Source organism: Dermacentor variabilis, chromosome 6 (assembly GCF_050947875.1).
Source record: "Dermacentor variabilis isolate Ectoservices chromosome 6, ASM5094787v1, whole genome shotgun sequence".
Classification (NCBI taxonomy): Eukaryota; Metazoa; Arthropoda; class Arachnida; order Ixodida; family Ixodidae; genus Dermacentor; species Dermacentor variabilis.
In genome coordinates, this window is record NC_134573.1 from 38,637,615 (window position 1) to 38,656,352 (window position 18,738).

An 18,738-nucleotide genomic window follows, 5' to 3' on the forward strand; every position below is an offset into this window, starting at 1 on the left:
CTTTTTTTTGCGAACGTCGCCGGGTTTCGTGACCGTGGGAGCTGCGGCCGGCCCGAATAGGCCAACCATTCACAGCGGAGCACGCACGCCACTGGATTCTTTGCGTCACGACCAGATGTGGATCGCCTCTGGGCCTCCGCGGAAGCACAGTAACGATAAAGTAAACGCTGCTTGCTGATAGAATAGACTATAATTGCGCTACGTACGCTTGAGCATGCTGCCACTGAAACCACGATACGTTCAAGACGTCCGTCGTACTCGCTAGCAGTGACGAGAAGGAAAATGTTTAACCAAGGGGCCCGATTAATAAAAATCGGGCCCCTCTCTTCTCGTTGTTACATAACGAGAGTCTCGAATGCGGCAACATCGATGCATTCAGGTACCATGTACGGGTTTATTTACCAGTTCCCTTCACCCAGAAAGATCACGTACTCGTGACGCCAGCGGCAGAAAAGATGTTCCACTTCCGCCGCCAAGATTTGCGAGTGCTCGCTAACACTCCGAAGGTTAGTTCTCGTAGTAACACATATATGCCCAAGAAAGTGGATGGGTAAACCGCCCCGCAGTAGCTAAATTGCTTCGAGCATCGCACGCGTAATGCGGAGACGTGGGTTCATTCCCCACTTGCAGCAAGTTGTTTTTTCATCCAATTTCATTGCCACTAATTAATAATTTCTTCAAGTCACTTAGTAATACAAGTAATTTCCCCTATGTTTTCCGTCTTGTCTTTGTTTGTTGGCTTCTGAGGATGTCGCTAGCAGTGAGGCCCTCCGATTAACAAAAGGCTCGATATAATTAGTGCGCGTCTGCTGCTTGTGTATGTGTGTGCGTACGTCCGTAAGCGCGTCCGTAAAAGCTTGTGCAAACCTTAGGCAGTGGCACGGGCCTGACGGGAGGCTTCGGTCTCGGTGGCAACGGCACGCTCCAGTTGAGAGCACCGGCAGGTGGACACTCGTCCGGGAAGACTATGCCGCAAATCTCAGCCGGGCTCATTGTTGTGTGTCCTAGCACATAGAAGAACTCGTCCTGCGTAGAGAACATTACAGGACCTGTCCATTAAAACACAAAAAAAACACAGTTTGCAACCTTCGAGCCTTTCCACTTAAGTTTTACAGCCATGTTGCTTTGCATCAAGTAGTTGGCTCAATATCATTTAAGAATTATCTATTTTTTTATTTCTTACTTGTAAAGCTCTTTACAACATAATATTTCTTTTATATATCACAGTATGAACTGGACATCAGTGCGCAGCGATGCATTGGATATGTCAGCTTCAATGCGCATCATTTACTGCACCCATTTTACGCAGCCGTGCTCCGCAAATTGTTCACCATCAAGTGGTCACGCTGAGTAACCAGGTCAAACTGAGCAAAACGTTTTTCAGGATTCATAGCACGAAAAGCTAAACTTATAAAACAGGGACACTACATCATATGTCGTAGCTTTTTCCCCCTTTTGTCAATGGTTTTTATCCTTAATGTATGCAGTTACTTGAAAGTCATGGACAGAAACAAGAAATCGCTTCGCTCGCGATGGCGCCTATTTGATCTGTTCACTGAGAAAAGATGTAAGGTGCCGAATAAAGGACGGATCGGCAGGGCAACTAGGTATGCTTCACTGAGAATGTGCCGTTCTACAATGACGAAAAAGACATCTTAAACTTATGCGATGCCGAGCGGAATCGAATTACCCACTTCACGAAGATTCCTCAATGACAGTCGCCCGGCGCATTAGGAGGCTGTGCCACAAGTGCACTTTTTGGGTGCCGCTGTTCAATCAACGCCTCACCAACATGGATCGCTGAATATGTGCCGCTGAATATGCGGTAAGCGAGGGAACAATTCTCAGCGTCCGCAGGAGGCACCAGTGCGCCACACTTCTGCTGTCGGACTTCTCGGCAGCGCCACTAGTGGAGCACGGTGTCCAGAAAGAGGACGCGAGAGAACCGATCTCCTCAATCATCGTGAGATTGGTTCTGCCGAAGTATTGTTTCGTATGTCATGAGCATTAACGAAGCCAAATATTATACGGCCTAACAATAGCTTTGCCTTACCTCACGCATCGAAAGGCGAACTATGCTTCCGCTGAGGTTTCCCTGGCCTCATGAATGCTTAGCTAAGGTAGCTCCTCCAAAAATGCGAACATACAATGCATCAGAAGTGCTACACCAGACCATGATATGGGAGTAACAGATGCTGGAATTAGAAACGATACTTGGACGGTATCGCCTTGCTGAAGAGCTTCAAACACGCACAAAGACGCCCCAAACGTTCCATAAGAGCACAATAAGTATACTGGAATGTGGTTGTCATACTCTTCCTATATACACTACCTTGAAAAGCTCGACGAGTCCGGCACAGACACGAGAAGTTTCGATGCCCAGACTGTGGCAGGCTCCCTGCAAGAAGCCGCTGATGACAGACTCCGGCAAGCCTGCTTGCAGGTACTCCCGCACCGTGGCTGTAGACACCTTGCAGGCGCTGCAGTATGCAATGCCAATGCCAGTTCTGAGTGGAGCCAGATTCTGCGGAGAGTTGTGAGAGTGGAATTAATAAATAAAGCCATTATAATCTGCAAAATATGTCGATCAGGTTCAACTCAGAGAAATTTGCACAATGGCCACCTCTGCCAGGCGCAGTTTCGCAGCTACCGCTGGCCACCAAAGACTCTTTCAGCACCGAGAAAAAGGCATACTCTTTGACAAAAGCATACCGGCTACCTGACCGCAAACAGACTGTTCAGGGTAGTTCCTCTGGTAGGTTGTCAATCCCAACATACACAGGAAGTTAAAGAATTTGTCAACTCGTCATCCAGAGATCTGGAGATTTAATTAAGAACGTCACGGCAGCAGTACCACACAGCTGAACGAAAGGTATTGCTGAGATGCGGAGAGTGGCCAGTATACTTTTTAAAAAGCTGCACTTCTTACTATCGGAGGCCCCTGTTTTACAGTATACGTGAAACGTGGGTTGCCTTAGTACACTGTAGATAACCGTAGAACGCCCTGCTTTCTTAACTACTGATATTTGATCTAGAAACCACACACCAGTGTTGAGTAATGGCTATTGCAGCCTCTATATTTTCTCTTACTCACACGAATGAAACGTCGCCAGTATATATGCGGGGACGTGAATCTCCATTTTCTAACATCATAAATTGAGGAAAGTTGTAACGGCAGAAAGTCATTTAACAAAGCTCACATGAAGCTTAACTTAGCGCACATGTTTCTAAATAGTTGAATACATAATTCCCGCAAAATAGGAAAGAAGAAAAAGCTTACATCATATACTTTGCAAAGGTCATGTAAACACAAGGAAACACATATGATATATTTTATACTCCTAGGTTAGCATTTGCGTCAGCCTTCTGATAAGTACATTTATTTATTTATTTTATTCATTTATTTATCTATTTGTCCATTTATCTATTTATTTATTTATTTATTTATTCATTTATTTATTTATTTTACCTTCAGGGTTTCCACATTACAGAGGGGAAGGGCATATTACAGACGAATATTGAACAAGAAAAAAACAGTTCATACGACAAGAATAAGGAGCATGAAAAATCGGCCAATTAATGCAAAAAAATTATAGTTGCAACTAATAAAAAGCACAGTTACTTCAAGAACTAAAAATGAAAAGAAACCGGCTAAAACAGAAGAACAAATTGAGTACAAATATTTAAACCATGTTAAGCATATTATTCAAAAAACCCTTAAAGCGCGATTTATCCGTAATGGCACTAGCTGCTTCTGGCAGCCGATTCCATGCGGAGGTGGTTCCAGGTAAAAATGCATGCGAATAGGCCGCAGTTCTGCAACGAAGAACATTAACTTTTACAGCGATAGCTGTATGTGACTAACCGTACGTAGTTTTTCGGCGTCCATCAACGGAAAAAATCATCACGTGGGCCGATCCTGGTGATAGTGAAGAAAGGGTCCAAGCTCAATGGCACATACCCTTGTTGGCTCGGGAACCTGTAACGCACCCTTGAACTATTCTTGTCACACGTGGGACCCAAAGAGGTTCCAGGCACATGGGTGAGAACAGATGTTATTGGAAAACATGTTTCAAACAAATTTTTGAAAAAGGACTTAAAAATTCTTGATGCCAACCGCGCAAACGCGGTAGTGGCACTGCTCGCACGTCCGTCGTCGTCGTCTTATTCCAAAGGTGGCTTCGTCGGGCAGAAAACTTTCATCATCAGCAAAGGCGCGAGCGTCGTCGTCTTCCACGGCTGGCTGCACTGCCGCTCGTCATTCGAGCGTACAATTCCCTTCTGTCGTCGTAATCGGGAGGCCGTGTTTTCGGGGGTATGAGCTATTGATTAAGGAGTTGTGAGCCATTGAACAGCTGCGTTATCGATCGTGGCGGACACGTATAGTTCGTACACCCAGAACCAGAGAACAACATGCGTACGTGAGCGCCGGAGGGAACACCAACGAGAACGTCAACGGCGCCGGCGCGAAACGACCAAGGACGAACAACGTTCTCACGATGCTGCACGAGAACGGCTAGCGCGAGCCCGGGGACCTGTAAACGAGCAACGACGCCACACTCCCAACGCAATACGGCGGCAGAGGTGCCAGGTGGATCGAGTGAACGACTACAAAGGTGTGGATGCCAAGTTCAGGCGAGACTTCCTGGATAAACATTTCCGATTTAGTTGCACAACGTGCGACTGTCTGTGATTCGACAACGACCTGACGAAGATAGGAAATGTACGAGACATGACTAATCGCGACCGTGCGGTACAGGTACTGTCGCGTGCGTTCCGGACATTCCTGGCGACATGACCGACTTCAAGGTGTGCGAAACATGCAAGGAATCTCTGCTGAGGGGTGTGGTGCCCCAGTACTCGACCACGCATGGATACGTGTACCCTCCGATTCCGGAGTATCTGCCTAAACTGAACGCGATAGAGTAACGCCTGTTTACACCGAAGAGCACACTCGTGCATCAGGCGTCTGAGTGACGGCGGGGCACAGTACGCAATGAAGGGGCAGGTCGCGAACGCGCTCTGAAAGCTTTGACTGTCGTGAGCTTTAGATGAAATTCCATCTGAACAGAGTGTAATGGTAGCCATTTTTTCTTTGGAGGTGGTCAATTCTAGCTGATATCAAAGGGGGCTTTTAACGAACTGTTCACGAAGATTATTGCTGTGATAGTAAATTTTACGAAAAAGAGTGAAGCTGGACTATTTTACGCCAAATGCTAACTTCCGGAAGGTTAAGCAGTGACTTTATCATGGCAACACTGGCTGTGGAATGAAATTGAATGGCTGTGCAATGGTTGAATGGAACGATTCTGCACTCTTTCAAGTTCGCTTATCAGCGTAGTACCACCGGGATCCTAGATAGATGATGCGTATTCAAATGACGGATGGATGTAAGTGTAGAGAAGCTTTTTAAGTGATGGTGGTGCCATATAGAAATTTCTTCGGAAGTATCCAAGTGAACGGTTAGCTTTGGCGATCGTGTACCTTTCACGATGCTTCCATGATAGCTTACTACAGATATGAACGCCAAGATATTTGTAAGATGAAACAGACTCAAGAGATGTATCAGCAAGACGGTAGTGTGCACATGCTAATGAGGTGCGAGATGTGCGCACCTATTTGCAGTTATGAATGTTTAATTCCGTGTTTCACGTTTGACACCAGGCAAATATGTTATTTGAATCGTTCTGGAGTAAGGCAACATCTTCTTGGTTATCTGTTTTCACAAGTACAAATTACACAAGCAACCGTGAATAGGCAAATCTTTGAAGAAAAGTTAATGGGTAGGTCATTCATGAGAATTAAGAAAAGTAACAGTCTCATGCAGACCTCTGGGGAACACGCGATAGCACTGGTTAGACTGGGGGATCAACAGTATTAGCAAAAGCAAACTGCGTACGGTTAGAAGGCAAAGCTCGAATCCAGTTAAGCCCATGAGGACCTAGACTTAATCGGTCGAGCTTAAGAAATAGTAACTGATGACTAACCTTGTCATATGCTATAGAGTAATCTAAAAAAATTACCGACGATTACGTTACTTCCTAATGCGAAATTTGAGCGCAGCAAATAAGCTGTTTCACCTTTTCGATAGATTGAGGCAAAGAAATCGAGCAACACATGTATGCGATATCACAGAATTTTTTTTTTATTTTTCACACGTATTCCTTTAACAAAGACTCCACTAGGTAAGCTTCTGCTTCGGCGGCACGCACCTCTGGATTCTGACGGCGACGGCGCTGGGCCTCTGCTCTGGCAGCTCGTTTAGCAGCAGCAGCAGCAGACGGAGGACTTCCATCGGTCGTCTCGCTCATGGCTCAGAAAGAACTGGCAGATAATTTCGCAGTGGCGAACGGCAGCGGCAATTTCGGCTCGGGCGGTGCACATATACAGATCCGCCGCCACCGATCTGGCTCTCTGATTGCCACAGCACAGGGCGAACGGCAGCGGCAATTTCGGCTCGGGCGGTGCACATATACAGATCCACCGCCACCGATCTGGCTCTCTGATTGCCACCGCACAGGGGTTGCATTGGAGGAGGAGCGAAGAAAGGAATTAAGTTCGAGCCGGCGCTTTGACAACCGGAGACTCGCAGGAAGAGGGGGGAGGGGGGCGGCGTGTACACGCAGCGGCAAACGATGGGGGCAGAAGCGCGCGCAGCAAGCGGACAACACGATAAAGGGAGGAGGGAAGAGATAGCAGCGACTGACTGATGCCGCTGACGCCGATAGTGAGTCAACCCCAGCTGCGGAGTTGGTTTCAGGGACAACGCCGCCGATGCCGACACAAACAATATGATACCCTCGCTTCCGCAGCGCTAAGAACCAGGTCTAGCCGTGGGAAGGTGGTCACGTATTCGTCGACGTGCCGGGGCCTACGTGAAATAACCGGCGCGTCGGCAACTGAAGAGCACCCTATCCGCCACACAAGAACAGGGGGGGGGACCCTTTCCTCCTCTTTCTGCATGGCGGCGACGGTGTTCAATGCAGTCACGTTATCTTGACTCTCTAGCGGCGTCAGCGGCATCCAGCGGTATCAGTCGGTCGCTGCTAGCGCTGGGGGGATGAAAGGGGGCGGAGCTGGTTACGAGGCCGACGACAACGCCGACGACGACGCGAAACCCAGGAACGGACGCCAAAGAGCTGCGCTCTAAAATACAATCTATTTAAAACCCAGAATCAAGCAAATGATGCAGGTCATTAGTAAAGACCAGAAGTTGTGTTTCGCAAAAAAAAAATTCCTGCGGAAGCTACGTTGAGAGGGCCTAAAAAACTGGTTCTACGCAAGAAAATTAACAAGGTGGGTGAATATAATGCGTTCAAATACTTTACATGGAACAGATGTGAGTGAAATTGGAAGGAAATTTGATGGATTATGTGTTACCCCAAAACTTGTGAACTAAAACAATCTTCCCTACAAGCCAGTCTTCCTGAATATTAAAATGCTGCAGAGATAGCGAAAAAAATTTAATGATGGGCTTTTAGTTGCCAAAACAACTTTCTGATTATGAGGCACGCCATTGTGAGGGACTCCGCAAATTTAGACCACCTGGGGTTCGTCAATGTGGACCTAAATCTAAGTACACGGGTGCTTTCGCAATTCGCCCTCATATTGTGAAAAAATCCTGCCGGAATGACGGAACAGTATTCAACAGCGCTCTTCGACAATTTCGTACTGATGCTGTCAACGCCACATGATGCTGAGTTTTCCCGTTTCCTAATTACGGCGCCAATACCCTCAGAAGTAATAAAGATTGCGTCCATGGGCAAGTAATGAGGTAATGTCAAGGTATGTTGTTCATCGGTACCTACTTGGCGAGAAAACGCTTTTATAAATGTGTCATTTAGGACACACGCACGTTCTATGTCACGTGCGGGATGTCCTTCCGTCGTTTGCAAAGTTATTGCGTGGCGTTCCTAGCCGTGCAGCACACTCCAAAAGTGTCTAGAATTATTTTTAGCATAGTTGGAAGGGTGTGATTAAAGAAGAAAAATGTAGCTCCTTTCTATTCAGATAAGTAATTTGTGGTTGCAGATTTATAGGCTACACAACGTTTGTCAGACCGAGATTTGATAGCAGCGTAATAGATACTTGCGATTTGAAAGACGTTTTACGTATCTGTTGTACCACGGGAAGCTCGTAATCGAAAAACCTTTCCTGACTGGAATTTACTTAAAGGTTACTTCCGAAATTTCCGTTTTGAATAAGTCCCAGTTGTTTTGCATAGATCGTTCAAGGTAATCGAACAAGGACACATCTAAAAAGGAGCAGAATTCGTTATTAATCGCGTCGAAGTCAGCTTTTTTTTTTTAAATCGCGTATTGTGCTAAGATGTTCACGCACGCGTGACAATGGTAGTGAAATCATTGCTTGAATAATTTCAAGATCACTGATACCGGGCGTATGAGACACACAAGATACAATTTCCGGCGGTGATGTCAAAACAAGGTCAAGAATTGAAGATGTATTATTTGTAACGTGTGAAGGAGACTGAACCAGCTGGGTCAAACCAAAATCAGAACAAATGTGAAGAAATTGGTCCACTTCACCCGAGTTAGGCGACCAATATGAGTACGAATTTTACCGTACAATGTTAGGAAAGTTCAAATTACCTAACATGGTGACCGGCGCTCCGGGAAACATGATGTTCACTTCATTAAGTCAATCGTGAAGGTCGTCACAAAAATTGGAACACCCAGAAGGCGGGCGATAGCATATACCAGTGACAATTTTTTTAAAAGCGAAGTTGAGGCAACACCTCGTTGCCTCCAAAGTAGACCTTAGAACAACCGCGCAGCTTTCAATTTCCATCTTTATATCAAGGCCTATCATAGCGAAATATTTTGTTTCTTTTTTCACAGCAAAACAGCTCTTCGTTTAGTATTTTATCAGAAAGCCAGGTTTCGGTTAACGCGACGATATCAGCGTTAGAATCGTTAATCACTGCACACACTTCATTTTTCTGAGACACAAGGCTGCGAACGTTGGTAGAAAGCAGGATCAGGTCGCTACTGGCGGAAACGCCGCCACCCCTGGCTTTCTCCCAGCTACCAGAGGAAGCAAAAGCGCGACGAGAACGATGTTGCCGCGAAGAGGAATTAGCTGCATAAGTTGCGCGTTTGGATGGTCCTGCTTCATATACTGCGTCATCACTAGAGTCATAGCCGTAGCGTTTTTCATTAGCGATGAATTTTTTATGCCGCAGTCTGAAAGGGCAGTTAAGTGCTTTGGCATAATTGGTCATTTTGTCTCTAACACGACGAGTGTTGGCTGAAAAATCCTCCCGCATGACCAGCCTGCTTCCTTTTAGCATGTGACGCCTAGAAAACGCGTTTCTTTTGTTTTGTAGGCGGAAAACTTTACTATAATTGGTCGAAATTGTTAGCGGAAAATTTCCCAATTCTATGCGCGCGCGCAATGTTATCGACAGATAAGCTTAGTTCTACAGACTGGCGGATTAAACGTAAAACATTTTCTTCTGTCTGCTGTGCCGTTTCAGAAGCGTTATCAACGATTCCGAAAAATACTAGGTTGTCCCTCCGAGAGGGATCTCCTGCTTCATCAAGACGTGCGCATAGCCTGAGCGCCTCGCTTTGCACTTGCTCAGTTAGTTGACGGTTGTTCTGGTAGACATCGGTGCTCGTCCGACTGTGAGGCACGTATGTGTGACTGTCCCGATTCCACGGTAATGAGAGGGAAACACAAGAGACGCGGCATTACCTCACTGCCGACATGGACCACTCCCACCCCTCCAGGCCGACGCCCGGCGAACTGTCAACCTTTTTATGGGAGTTTGTGCGCGGGGCTGGCTTGCCCTTGAGTTTATGCACGTGTCGTTTATTTTACATTTCTTTGTTTCTTTTACGATCCCCACCAACAGACCCTTTGCTTAGGCCACTGAATCATCCTTTTCATTAAATTTCAGTATATATATGTGTGTGTTTGTGTGTGCGTGTGTGGGTGTGTGTGTGCGTGTGCGTGTAGGAGTTTCCCGCCAGGCCCGAAGGTATAGCATTCAAAACATTATATAACATTCAAACATTCATATTTTTACTGACGCTTCCGCCTGATGACCGGCCTTCGTCGGAGTGAAACTATATATGAACCATAGCGGTTTTTAGGCACCCACGCTTACCTGCTCAAGTTGCTGCGCCAGCCATTCAGTTTTCAGAAACTCGCCTCCCATGAATTTCCTCAGCGCGCCCCAGCGAAGGTGCCCCGGTGCACTTCGGCAGCTCGGCAAAAAGCAGCAGGCGCCGAGCAGCAGCAGCGTCAGCAGGGACGGCTTCATGGTCTCGCGCTAGTCGTGCACACGAAGGCTGCGGAATGCACAACGACGCCATAAATGCAAGTGAAGCTTCACTGTATACACGCGGGAGTAACTTTCGTTTGTTGGAGTTCAACTGCAAGAAGAATGTTGCAGACATTTAAGGTCCAAGCAAATGACAGGCAAATCAAAGTGCTAGAGCTGTGTATGCCGCGGGAAACGCTTTGTTTACAGTCATTAGCTCGGGAGGTCCTTTCTAAACACACAGTAAAGAAGAAACTGTTTTTTCAAAAACCACTGCATCAATTTTCATGAGGGTCATTGCGTTTAAAAGAGGAAGTTTTAATCTTGTGACCCTATAAAGCAGATGTTTTATTTAAAATAACCGAGTGACAGCCTCGCGCTGCAAGTGGCCGTATTGAAGCAATGGCTCAATGAATTCGAAGACCGTTCATCTCCAGGAAAATTAATATTTTATGGGCAGCAGATGGCGCTACTGAAACTTCGGCCAGTAAGAAGAGAAAATTTGTTCGGCTTTAAATTAAGCGTCAGGTCTTAAACTAAATAAGAGCAAAGACCGCATTTCCTAAGCGCACAAACTTGGTCATCTCTTACCTGAGAAGACCCGGCCAGTTATTGACTGATTTCTTAACGTCTAAACTAAGGCAAACGATTCTTTCTTTTAAAATACCGGCTCTAAACAAGTAGTGTCCGTGTAAGTTGTTTGTAAGGCAACTAGAGTTGTCAGAGCTAACTTGTACGAATTTGGCAAGAAAAGAAGCCCTCATTTGACTGTTAAGTACAACAAGCTGTATTTTGACGCGTGTACTTATCTTTACCGAGCGACCACGTTTCGCCGCCTCACAAATGTTACCGCACAGCGCGTGACGCGCCTGCATGCATCCGAAGTTTCTGGAAAGTTATCGACGTTTCTATTCGTTGTCTATTGTCGCCGAACCTTATGTTATCTGATTTCATCGCCTGACGCGAATGGTGCAGAACTTTGTGGAAGGCACGCGGGTCCCAACGATTAGTCTGGAACATTCGACGATTGAAGTATAAAAGCCGACGCGCTTGACCAGTTGATAAACTTTTCGACGATTGCCGACCGTGTTCGCCGCTATCGTTGTGCTATAAGTGTAGCCTGTTTTTGTGGGCACAGGTTCACCCAATAAAACTTAGTTTTGTCTTTCACAGCATTGCTACTGTGTTCTTCAACGTCACCACCACGTGACATCTGGGGGAGGTGCTTTTCGTTCGTGTACGGGACGCCCCCGACAAGCCGTGATCCCAGCCCGGACCGCAAAGAGAACACCAACATACTCCCGGACCATCGAGCAAGCCCCCGTCTTCAACAGCTGCCCCCGGAGCGCGGACTTCTACCTGAGATGGCTAAGAAGATTGTGGCCAAGGCAACCACAATCGCAGCCCCAGCGGCGTCGTGCTGCAGCAGCCCAGGGAGCCTCCGACGTTCCGCGGTTCAACATTCGAGGACCCGGAAACCTGGCTTGAGACGTATGAGAGGGTCGCTGCATTTAACAGCTGAAACAGCGACGACAAACTGCGACATGTTTCTTCGCATTGGAAGACGCTGCCAAGACGTGGTTCAAGAACCGAGAAGCCACCTTAACGACGTGGGACCTATTCCGAAGCGACTTCCTGCAGACCTTCACAAGCGTCGTACGCCCAGAACGAGCCCAAGCACTACCAAAAACCCGAGTGCAGCTGCGTAATCGAACCACCGCGATCTTTACAGAACAAATGAGCCGCCTATTCCGACACGTCGACCCAGAAATGTCTGAGGAGAAGAAAGTCCGCTTACTGATGCGTGGTGTAAAGGAGGAACTTTTTGCCGGAGTGGTACGAAGCCCACCGAAGACCGTCGACGAGTTTCTTCGCGAGGCCACTAGCATCGAGAAGACATTGGAAATGCAGAACCGGCAATTCAACCGCCACACGAACTCGACAAACAACGCCGGAGTTGCGTCACTGGCCACCGACGACCTGCGCGAGACTATCCGAGCGGTCGTGCAGGATGAACTACAGAAGCGGTTGCCTTCATCACAGCCTCAAGTGGCTTCGATTGCCGACGCCGTACCTGAGGAACTCCAACAACAACTCGGAGTAGGCCCTGAATTGCCGCAGCCTCAGCCGCAAGCGACGACATACGCCGCTGTAGCCCGCCGTCACGTTCCCCCTCCGTGTTCACGGCAGGTCCCAGTGACGACACAGTTCCGTCGTCCACCACCACCCCCGCCGCCAGCACGCCAACCCATCACCTCACGCGGTGTTCCAAGGAAGACTGACGTTCGGCGCGCCCCCGACCACCGTCCGCTTTGCTATCACTGCGGAGAAGCCAGGCACATCTACCGCCGATGCCCATACTGGGAGATGGGACTCCGAGGGTTCGCCGTTAACGCGCCGCGACCACAGATTGGCGAATGACCTCGCGATATCGCCGACTACCTCGCCGCCACTCAGAGGAACCCTCGACGACCGTCCCCTTCGCCGTCACCAGACCGCTGTCACCAGGCCACTAACACCTGTCACCGCAGCGCCGGCCATACACCGGCCCAGCCCGGGGCAGCTCTGCGAGCCCATAACCGGAAAACTCCTCCGATGGAGGTGCGGCTGCTGTTCGTCGAACTGACGAAGATCCTCCGCCGCCGACAAAGAGACCATCTCGTCCACATAATAACGACACGCCGCCGTCCCGACGAAGTCAGGAAGCGAAGACTACATCGACGAAAGACGACGCGACGTTCCAACTTCAGTTCAACATGACGCAGCCGTGATCCGACGCCAATACCTAACTGCAACGCCAGACAAAGAACCGCCGACCTCGACGTGCTTTTCGACGGCCACGCAGTCACCGCCTTAAGCGACACAGAGGCCGATTACTCTGTCATGAGTGGACACATCGCCGCCCACTTGTAGAATGTTAAAACTGCATGGGAAGGCCATCAAATTCGAACCGCTGGAGGACACCTCATTACGCCGACTGGAATCTCCACGGCAAGAATTACCGTTCATGACCGGATTTACCCTGCCACCTGCGTAATCCTCCAACATTGTTCACGAGACGTCATTTTCGGCATGGACTTCCTGAACCAACACGGCGCAATCATAAACCTGAGGACAAAATCGATAACGCTGTCGGAAGGTCAAGCGATACCGCCGGAGAGCTCTCGCAGTCACCACGCCTTGAGTGTGCTCGAAGATCAAGTGAGCATCCCGCCGCGCTGCAGCATTATTATGTCCGTCGGCACCAAAACACCCGCTGACGTAGAAACCATCATAGAGGGCGACCAACATCTACTGCTCAACCGTCAAATTTGCGTCGCAAGAGGGATCGCTCGACTCCACGGAGGGAAAACGGAAGTTATGCTAACCAACTTCAGCCAAGAGTTTAAGCACATCAGCAAGGGCACGACAATCGCGTACATCGAGGAAATTGTGGAAACCAGCAATGCCTCTGTCCTCTCGGATTCTGCCACATCTACCCCGATGAGCATAGTCCCCGAACCAGACTTCGACGTAAATCCAAGTCTTCCCATGAGTAAGCAGCAACAGATCAGAAGTCTTCTTCGACGATACAAAGATTGCTTTTCGACGTCATCGAGGATTCGATAAGAACCAGATGCAAAGCATCGCATAATAACCGAAGACTGCGCTCGACCACTCCGCCAGAGCCCTTACCGAGTTTCGACGCGAGAACGCGAAGCTATAAGACAACAAGTCGACGAAATGCGGCGCGACGACATCATCCAGCCGTCGAAAAGCCCGTGGGCGTCTCCAGTTGTTTTAGTGAAGAAAAAGGACGCAGCCCTACGTTTCTGCGTCGGTTATCATCGACTGAACAAAATCACGAAGAAAGACGTATACCCCCTCCCACGGATAGACGACGCTTTGGATCGGCTCTGCAATGCGAAATACCTCTCATCGATGGAGCTCAAGTCAAATAGAAGTCGACGAAAGCGATCGCGAAAAGACCGCCTTCATCACGCCAGACGGCCTCTATGAGTTCAAGGTTATGCCATTTGGACCTTGCTCGGCGCCTGCAACGTTCCAGCGCGTGATGGACACGGTTTTAGCAGTATTGAAGTGGCAGACCTGTCTTGTTTACCTGGATGACGTCGTCGTCTTCGCCGGAAATTTCGACGATCACCTTAAGCGGCTTGCGACAGTATTAGAGGCCATCAAATAATCAGGGCTCACTCTGAAGCAAGAAAAGTGCCGCTTCGCTTACGAGGAGCTTCTATTTTTAGGCCACATCATCAGCAAATCTGGAGTCCGCCCCGACCCGCAGAAGACAGCTGCCATCGCAAAGTTCCCGCAGCCCATCGACAAGAAGGCAGTGCGTATATTTCTTGGAATGTGTGCCTACTACAGGCTCTTTGTCAAGAACTTTTCACGCATCGCGGAGCCGCTAACACATCTAACCAAATGTGATGTCGAGTTCAAGTGGGAAACACCGCAGTCTGATGCATGTCAAGAACTCAAACGGCGCATGCAGTCGCCGCCGGTACTTGCACACTTCGACGAGGACGCCGATACCGAAATCCACACTGACGCCAGTAGCCTAGGCCTCGGTGCCGTCCTAGTCCAGAGGAAAGACGGACTTGAACGGGTGATATACTATGCTAGCCGGTCGCTGTCAAAAGCGGAAGGCAATTATTCTACGACTGATAAGGCATGCCTCGCCATGATTTGGGCTGCAGCAAAATTCAGCCCTTACCTATATGGGAGGCCATTCAAAGTTGTCAGCGGCCATCACGCGTTGTGTTGGCTAGCTAACTTAAAGGACCCTACAGGACGGCTGGCGTGGTTGAGCCTCAGACTAAAAGAATACGACATCACTGTAAGCTACAAGTCCGGACGAAAACACTCAGATGCCGATTGCGTATCACGCGCCCCCGTCGACCCGCCGCCGCAAGATGACGAGGATGACGACGCCTTCATTGGAACAATAAACGCGGAAGACTTCGCTGAGCAGCAACGAGCGGACCCGGAGCTAAAAGGCCTCGTCGATAATTTGGAACGGCACACCGACGCTGTCCCTAGGGCATTTAAGCGTGGATTGTCTTCGTTCAGGCTTCAAAACAACCTACTCGTGAAGAAGAACTGCTCACCAGTCCGCGCCATCTACCTTCTTGTTGTTCCGTCGGCGCTGCGTCCAGAAGTACTGCACGCTCTACATGACGATCCGATAGCTGGGCACCTCGGTTTCTCCCGGACGCTATCGACGATACAAGAACGTTATTACTGGCCGCACCTAACCGCCGATATCGCCCGTTACGTCAAAACATGTCGAGACTGTCAACGACGCAAGACACCACCGACAAGGCCAGCGGGATTACTACAGCCGATCAAGCCTCCTTACCGACCTTTTCAGCAGATTGCGATGGACTTGCTGGGACCGTTTCCGACATCAACTTCCGGAAATAAGCGGATCGTCGTGGCGACGGACTACCTTACCCACTTCGCTGAAGCTAAAGCTCTACCGAAAGGCAGCGCAGCCGAAGTGGCGAAATTTTTCGTCGAGAACATCCTGCTGCGACATGGTGCCCCAGAAGTCCTCATCACCGACAGAGGAACGGCTTTTACAGCAGAGCTCACCCAAGCCATTCTGCAATACAGCCAGACAAGTGACAGGAGGACAACTGCCTACCACCCGCAGACAAATGGTCTCACGGAGCGCCTGAACAAGACCCTCGCCGACATGCTAGCAATGTACGTCGACGTCGAACACAAGACCTGGGATGCCGTCCTGCCGTACGTAATATTCGCTTACAACACGGCGGTGCAAGAAACAACACAGATCACGCCGTTTAAGCTGGTTTACGGCAGGAACCCGACGACGACGCTCGACGCTATGCTGCCGAACGTCACTGACGAAGAGAATCTTGACGTCGCTACCTATCTCCAGCGCGCCGAAGAAGTCCGACAGCTTGCCCGCCTACGGATCAAGAACCAGCAGCGTACCGACAGCGAACACTACAATCTCCGACGACGCTTCGTCAAGTACCAGCCCGGCGACCGTGTTTGGGTGTGGACCCCGATACGCCGACGAGGACTACTGCGACGATATTTCGGACCCTACAAGGTCATCCGACGTATTGGCGCACTGGACTATGAGGTCGTGCCAGACGGCATTTCGCATTCACAGCGGCGCCGCGCACGATCTGAAGTGGTCCACGTGGTGCATTTTAAACCCTTTTACGGACGCTGACGAACTTCCTTATTTTGTTTTCTTTGCTACGAGTGCTTTTCTTTATTACTTTCGTTTGTTTGCAGCATCGGGTCAATGCTTTTTGAGAGGGGGGCTATTGACACGTGTGCTTATATTTATCGGGCGACCATGTTTCGCCGCCTAACAAATGTTATCGCAAAGCGCTTGACGCGCCTTCATGTATCAGAGGTTTCTGGAACGTTATTGATGCTTCTATTCGTTGTCTATTGTCGCCGAACCCCGTGTTATCTGATTTCATCGCGTGACTCGAATGGTGTAGAACTTTGTGGAAGGCATGCGAGTCCCAACGATTAGACTGGAACATTTGATGACTGCTGTATAAAAGCCGACGCGCTTGACTCGCTGATCAGATTTTCGACGATCGCCGACCGTGTTCGCCGCTATCGTTGTGCTATAAGTGTAGCCTGTTTTTGTGGGCACAGGTTCGCCCAATAAAAGTTATTTTTGTCTTTCATAGTATTGCCACTGTGTTCTTCAACGTCACCGCCACGTGACAATATATATATATATATATATATATATATATATATATATATATATACACACACACACACCCACGTGAATGGCGTCCCCAAAGCTGCTGGGCACCAGCCGTGGTCGCTCAGTGGCTATGGTGTTGGGCTGCTGAGCACGGCGGCCACATTTCACGAAAACACCCGTGTACTTAGATTCAGGTGCAGGTTAAAGAACCCCAGGTGGTCAAAATTTCCGGAGTCTCCAGCTACGGCGTGCCTCATAATTAAAAAGTGGTTTTGGCACGTAAAATCCCATAATTTAATTTAATAATTTTAAAAGCTGCTGGGCCCCAGCATATCCCGGAAAAATGAGAGCTTTCCGTCTATGGCCTTGCATACTGACCACCTACAATCCGCTGATCCAAACATGTGCAGTAAATTAAAGAAATAAAAAGTTAATTAACACAATTATGTTAATTATTAAATTACTTATTTTGATTTCTCGTACAAGTAGTGATCGCTTCAACGAGTAATTTAAATCGAGGTTTACTATTGTTCTACCTGCCACAGGAAATTTCCGAAAATTTGGTACAACTCAAGGAAATCGCCCTGTGTATATGTATATAGATAGACTGGTCATTATCAAACTGTGGAGCTCGCGCAACGGTGCAGTCGCTCGTGGGCTCCACAGGCGAGGCCTGATTTGGCGTCGTTTGTGCTCTTTCGCTTCTATTTGCCCCCTCTGCCCTGTATAGGCGTTCGAGCCAGCCCGTTTTAGTGTATAAAGATTTATCACCCAATATATACATGATAACAGCAACGTATACTACCACAATCCTACCTCTCTAAATTCAACACTCTCAAAGCAGGCTTGAGCAAAAGCTCTGGCACTCTGTAGAGCCTTCAAACATTGATAAACACAAATGAGTCGTGAAGGGTCAAGGAAGCCCCAACACATTGCAGCTAACACGCCACGCACACCACGCTAAGTCGGATCAACTGCGCCCTGACTCATTCAACTTCCGCTCTCCCCTATGTGCCCTTGTATCCCTGCGTGACCGTGGCCGCTTAGCCGTATAGTGCAGCGTACTCATGTTTCCCATTCCTTAAACTCAGACCCACGTTACAAGAAGGCAACGGTTTCTTTACCTTTTCTTGCGCTCTTTCTTTCTCGATTATTACTCTTTTCTCGTTTCTTCCCCGCCTTTTCTACTATCTTCGTAAGAACATTTTTCTCCCGTAATCTCATTATATCAAACATGACTGATGATGTGTTCGGGCTCCGCCAACAGATAAAATTGAATGCACTGAATCCTCATGTTACCTCCTGCACGCAGTCTCGATAAAAGACGGTCCTCCAGCCGAAATGGCGAGTAAAGAAACGTCTCAATGGACCATGTCCTGTTGCTTTAAATAAGTTATGCAGCTAGCAAAGATCCGTTGATGTTATAGCCACGTTTACCTAAACCCGAGCGTAGCGCTTCGCATTCTTTAGCACATTGTTTGCCGCATGTAAACGACAGCGTTTTCATGCGGTGCACCCGCCCTCGTCCGAAACCCGTTTCAGGCGATGTGCATTGCTACGGCGAGGCGATGAGAGCACACAGCGACAGCCAGCTACCGTACTCAATGCGATATGCCAGCGTTTGGATGCACCGAGAGACCCCGTTGCCGTCTGGGAATGCCTTCTCCTGGCGCATCGATTGCGATTCACATTCCTAGCACATCAACGCCGCATACACGATGCGATGCGCGAACAAAAGCGA

At 48.6% G+C, this 18,738-nt stretch overlaps 1 protein-coding gene across 1 annotated transcript in view; it reads right to left on the bottom strand.

Moving 5' to 3' along the window:
* The window catches only part of LOC142584737 (sphingomyelin phosphodiesterase-like), a 128,552-nt gene that overhangs the window by 107,635 nt on the left and 2,179 nt on the right, over nt 1–18,738 (bottom strand). The window contains exons 2-4 of the mRNA XM_075694962.1: nt 10,133–10,316; nt 2,333–2,524; nt 868–1,026 (exon numbers count right to left, since the gene is read on the bottom strand). Coding sequence (XP_075551077.1) covers nt 868–1,026; nt 2,333–2,524; nt 10,133–10,288 — 507 coding nt within the window. The 5' untranslated portion in view covers nt 10,289–10,316. The remainder of the gene's footprint in view (nt 1–867; nt 1,027–2,332; nt 2,525–10,132; nt 10,317–18,738) is intronic.